The sequence below is a fragment of the Arachis ipaensis genome, chromosome B05 (assembly GCF_000816755.2).
Source record: "Arachis ipaensis cultivar K30076 chromosome B05, Araip1.1, whole genome shotgun sequence".
In the NCBI taxonomy this organism is placed as follows: domain Eukaryota; kingdom Viridiplantae; phylum Streptophyta; class Magnoliopsida; order Fabales; family Fabaceae; genus Arachis; species Arachis ipaensis.
In genome coordinates, this window is record NC_029789.2 from 42,961,682 (window position 1) to 42,965,673 (window position 3,992).

Sequence of the window (3,992 nt, forward strand, 5' to 3'; positions counted from 1 at the left end):
GGGATGGATTGGCACCAAGAAGCCAAAGTTTAAACGGGAGACACAATTTACCTCAAAATGGAAATAGAACAAGGCCTGAGCCAACAACTACTCGGGAAATCAGATAATATCTTGATTACAAAATACTAAACAGGTGGTTAATTCAATTAAATTTTGCATCTATAACCTACATTTGCTCTTCAATATTTGGGAATGCCTAATACTAGTGTGCATCACAAGGCATTTATCTGGATTATTGTGTATAACCAGGAAGCCAGAGAAGTCTAACAGTAATGTGAATATATAACGTGCATTAATCCTTAGGTAATATGACCAGGAAATGATGGAGTGAACACAAAGCTAATGTAAAAACAAGTATAGAAACTTTACCATTTGACCTACTGCAGTTGTTACAACAGCAGGTGTGTTAATGTACATCAAACCCGGCATTTCAAGGACTCCAGACTGTTTAATAACCTGAAATAATATCAGGAGAAGTATGATCAAAGCATACAACAAACTTCTGCAACAAATATTACATTTAATGAACTAAAATAAAGGGAAGTCATTTTGTCTGATTGTGTTGAAAGATAATACTTGCCGACACACACAGTGATTGAAGTAGAGGCAGAGTTATAGCTCCATTAAATCATACCAATCACACATTGAAAGAATAAAAAGAGCATACGCAATGTTATACCAAGTAGAAATAAGCAATAGAATCTGCTAATCGGTGACAGTTAAAGCTAGGAGTGTACACGGAAGTTGGACTGGGTGAAACCATGTTTGTCCTAGCCCAACCCTAAATATTTACTAGTCTATTTTTTATACCCTAACCTGGCCCTAGACTCGATGAATCTCATCACTTTTGGGCAACAACTAGGGTCTAAACCGGATGAAAACCAGGTTTCTAATGACTACATGAAGCCAAATAGATATTTTAATACTTGTGACAGCCATGGTAGCCTTGAGTCCTTGACCCGTCATCAACCATAACTTTCCAGCCACAATTTTAAACCAATATTTCAAATGTTAGTCTCTTTCATTAATGCAAAACTAGCATAATAAAACTACACAAAAACATTAAAGATAGACATTTAAGTAGATGCGATGTTACGATATAAGAATGATTTAAATAGATCAGTAATCATGGCTATTTAGCCACCTATCTCCAGATCCTCATCAAACATAAATGAAGATTAAATTTGAAATAAAAAACACATAATTGACCAAGAATTTACAGCTAATATGAAATGACCCTAAGCATGCCAAGAAAATATAGTGGAACGAATTCATACTCGATAAGTACACGTGTAAGTTGGCAAATATCCCTCAAGCCGTGCTTTCGAAGAGGAGTTATCTTGAATCCCTTTCCTGATTTCATAATTTTCATTAAATGACATTTCATCAAGTATAAGAAATTCAGCAACCGATTTCTTACAATCTTCCAAGCTATACCCTTTAAGACTTTGTCAGCTTCCCCTTCTTCATCAATTTTAGGCATATAACCATGAAGTGTCCCTTTTTCCTTACTTTTGTAAATATCCACTTATGATAAGCTTTCAAGTGCTTATTTAGAGAATTTGTGCCATGTTTAGTTGGATGACAACTATATATTTTACAACAATGATTACATTTAGCCTTGTGTTGTCCCTTAGTCTCAGTCAATGGAAGCCCAGTAAAATGTTGCCAAATATAAGATTTTTTCCCCTTACGAACAAACTCTTGACCCTCGCTGCCTTCATCCTTGTTTTCTTCATCAACTTGTGGTGCAGCAGGAGGAGCTGTGGCAGCAACAGTGGCAGGGACAGCGACATGGTCAGGGTCCACTTCCATTGCTTTGTTTTCCTCCTTGATTTGTGGAGCAATCCAATTAATTTCTCCTCCTCCCATTAATCTTTATCTAATGGTAAGCAAAACAAAAACAAGGAATAACCAGACCAATTAACAACTGAGAAATTAACATAATTATGCTAATAACAACAATTAACCAGACCAAATAACAACTGAATAATCCAGCATCAAGCATAATAATGCTAATATCAACAATCAACACTTCAAACAAACAACTCTAAAATTAACATATAAATCAGAACAGGCCATATTTTAAAAATATAACATTAATCAACGTTTCAAATCAACATTGACATTTTAAAAATTACAACAAATTAAAATTTATAATCAAGCCAGACCTTAATTTAAATTTTCAAACAATTTTTTGAAAAAGGCACTGAAGAAGGCCAAAATGGTGGAATGGTTGGGATTGGCACACTGTTGAATGTAGCGTAACCTAGGTTGGAAAAGAGGGATTTCAGAATACTCAAAATCTGACAATCCATGTCAATGTAAATACTTAGAGTGGAAGTTATGCAACGAAGCCAGCTAAGCACTCTCTTATGAGTTATGACTCCAATAATATGGCAAAACAATTAAGAAAAAAATTCACAATGTATTCAAACTCCCAGCACCATCCACACACTAGAATAATGCACTTTACTTAAATGCATAGGATGAACATAACAGAATCCAATTTCCACAAACCAATTGCATTTCCCCACTCCATTAATCCTATACCATAAAAGACAGAATGAAATAATGGCTTACCACACTTCCTTCAGCATCGTGCCCGTTAGCAAGGTCTTGGAGAAGCCAAACAGAACTTCTAAAAGCTCAAAGATCAAGCTCTCCTCACGAGTAGGGTCAGCAAAAACCTAAAATCCAAGGTGCATAAACAAATTAGTAAGGAACTACAATACTAGAATAGACAGCGTAATCAAAAGAGAAAGCAAGACAAACCAGGAAACCCCTGCAAAACGCCGTTAACGGCGAAGCTAGGTCAGAACGGGTCAAAACGCCGTTCTCGGCCACACAATACGCCGGGGACGAATTGATTCATGGGTCACACGTGTTGCCTGGAGTTAAGGCCCGTGACCGCTTCTCCCCTCCTTTTTAACCGATCTAGACTTTTCTCCTCCACATTTCTCTTCATTTGCTCCCTTCTCCTTTTGATTTCTCTTCTTTTCCAGATGGGTTGCGCACAGGTGCAAAAACAAAAGTGGAGCAAGCTTATATCGGTGAGTTCAAGTTTATATACGTATATTGTTAACAAGATTATGCTACAAGTATAAGCGTTCCAGGAGCGAAGTCTAATTACGGTATAACTTTAACAACAAAAGACATGCGTGTCATTTACTCATTGCTTCTCATTCTGCGATCTTTCTAAGCACATAAATCTTTGTTGGACAGCACATAAAAAAGTGCTTGAATTTGAATGTTGGCCCGGAGCTTATGGTTAGTAGGTCGGTTTGGGCCGCAGTGGTGGCCTGGGCCCAGGTAACTGGGTCACAATTGCTTTTCATGGAAGACCATAGGATCGGATCTGGAACAGTTGCCTTCGGAGCAAGCGTACTGAGTCTCATTGCTTGAGAGGGTTTGCCTTACCGTGTGGCTATGAGCCCGGGGGATCATGAGTTTGGCATGGGTGATTGGGTATCATTCAGGTTCTATGATCATGATTGGGAACCTGGGCCGTGTATTTGACTGTTTTGGGGAACGTTTGTTAGGTCCAGAAGTTTTCTTCTGGAAATGTGGTGATGAGGTCTTGTGATTTTAGGCAAAGATCAGGGGTCCGCATGAGTTCAGGTTGCTAGGCCGTCGCGTTATTCTAAGAGGGGGGTTTCGTCCGTTGCGGTTCCAAAGGCGTTATAATGACGCTTAGTGGGAAGAGAGAGGTTGCATTTTTTTCCCCTTTTTGAAACGTTGAGGGGGGTTTATTTATTCTCATTTCAATTGCTTCTTCTCCTTCTTCGCTCCCTCACTTTCCCATAAAAAGCTTTCTGCAAATTTGCTTGGTGTTTGTGGTGCCGTGTCTCCTTGCGCTTTTGTTACTGCATTTCTGTCTCTTGCTCTCTAAGAACAACGTTGGTTTTTGTCGTTGTGATCGTTTATTATCTGTTTCTAATTTCTGTTTTGTTCACTGTTTTCGCATTTTTGCATGCTTCTATGTTTAGTGA

At 38.3% G+C, this 3,992-nt stretch overlaps 1 protein-coding gene across 6 annotated transcripts in view; it reads right to left on the bottom strand.

Annotated features, from left to right (window-relative positions):
- Positions 1-3,734, bottom strand: part of LOC107640559 — a 5,528-nt gene extending 1,794 nt beyond the window's left edge. The window contains exons 1-5 of one of the 6 annotated variants that reach the window (XR_002362831.1): positions 2,776-3,716; positions 2,584-2,690; positions 1,438-1,882; positions 1,278-1,353; positions 370-456 (exon numbers count right to left, since the gene is read on the bottom strand). Coding sequence is in view for 1 of the 6 variants with exons in the window: in XM_021123696.1 (XP_020979355.1) it covers positions 370-456; positions 1,278-1,382 (192 nt within the window). In the remaining 5 variants the exon portion in view is untranslated. Of the gene's footprint in view, positions 1-369; positions 457-1,277; positions 1,883-2,583; positions 2,691-2,775 lie in introns of all 6 variants that reach the window. The other 5 variants (XR_002362830.1, XR_002362833.1, XR_002362829.1 and 2 more) reach the window with 5 other exon arrangements.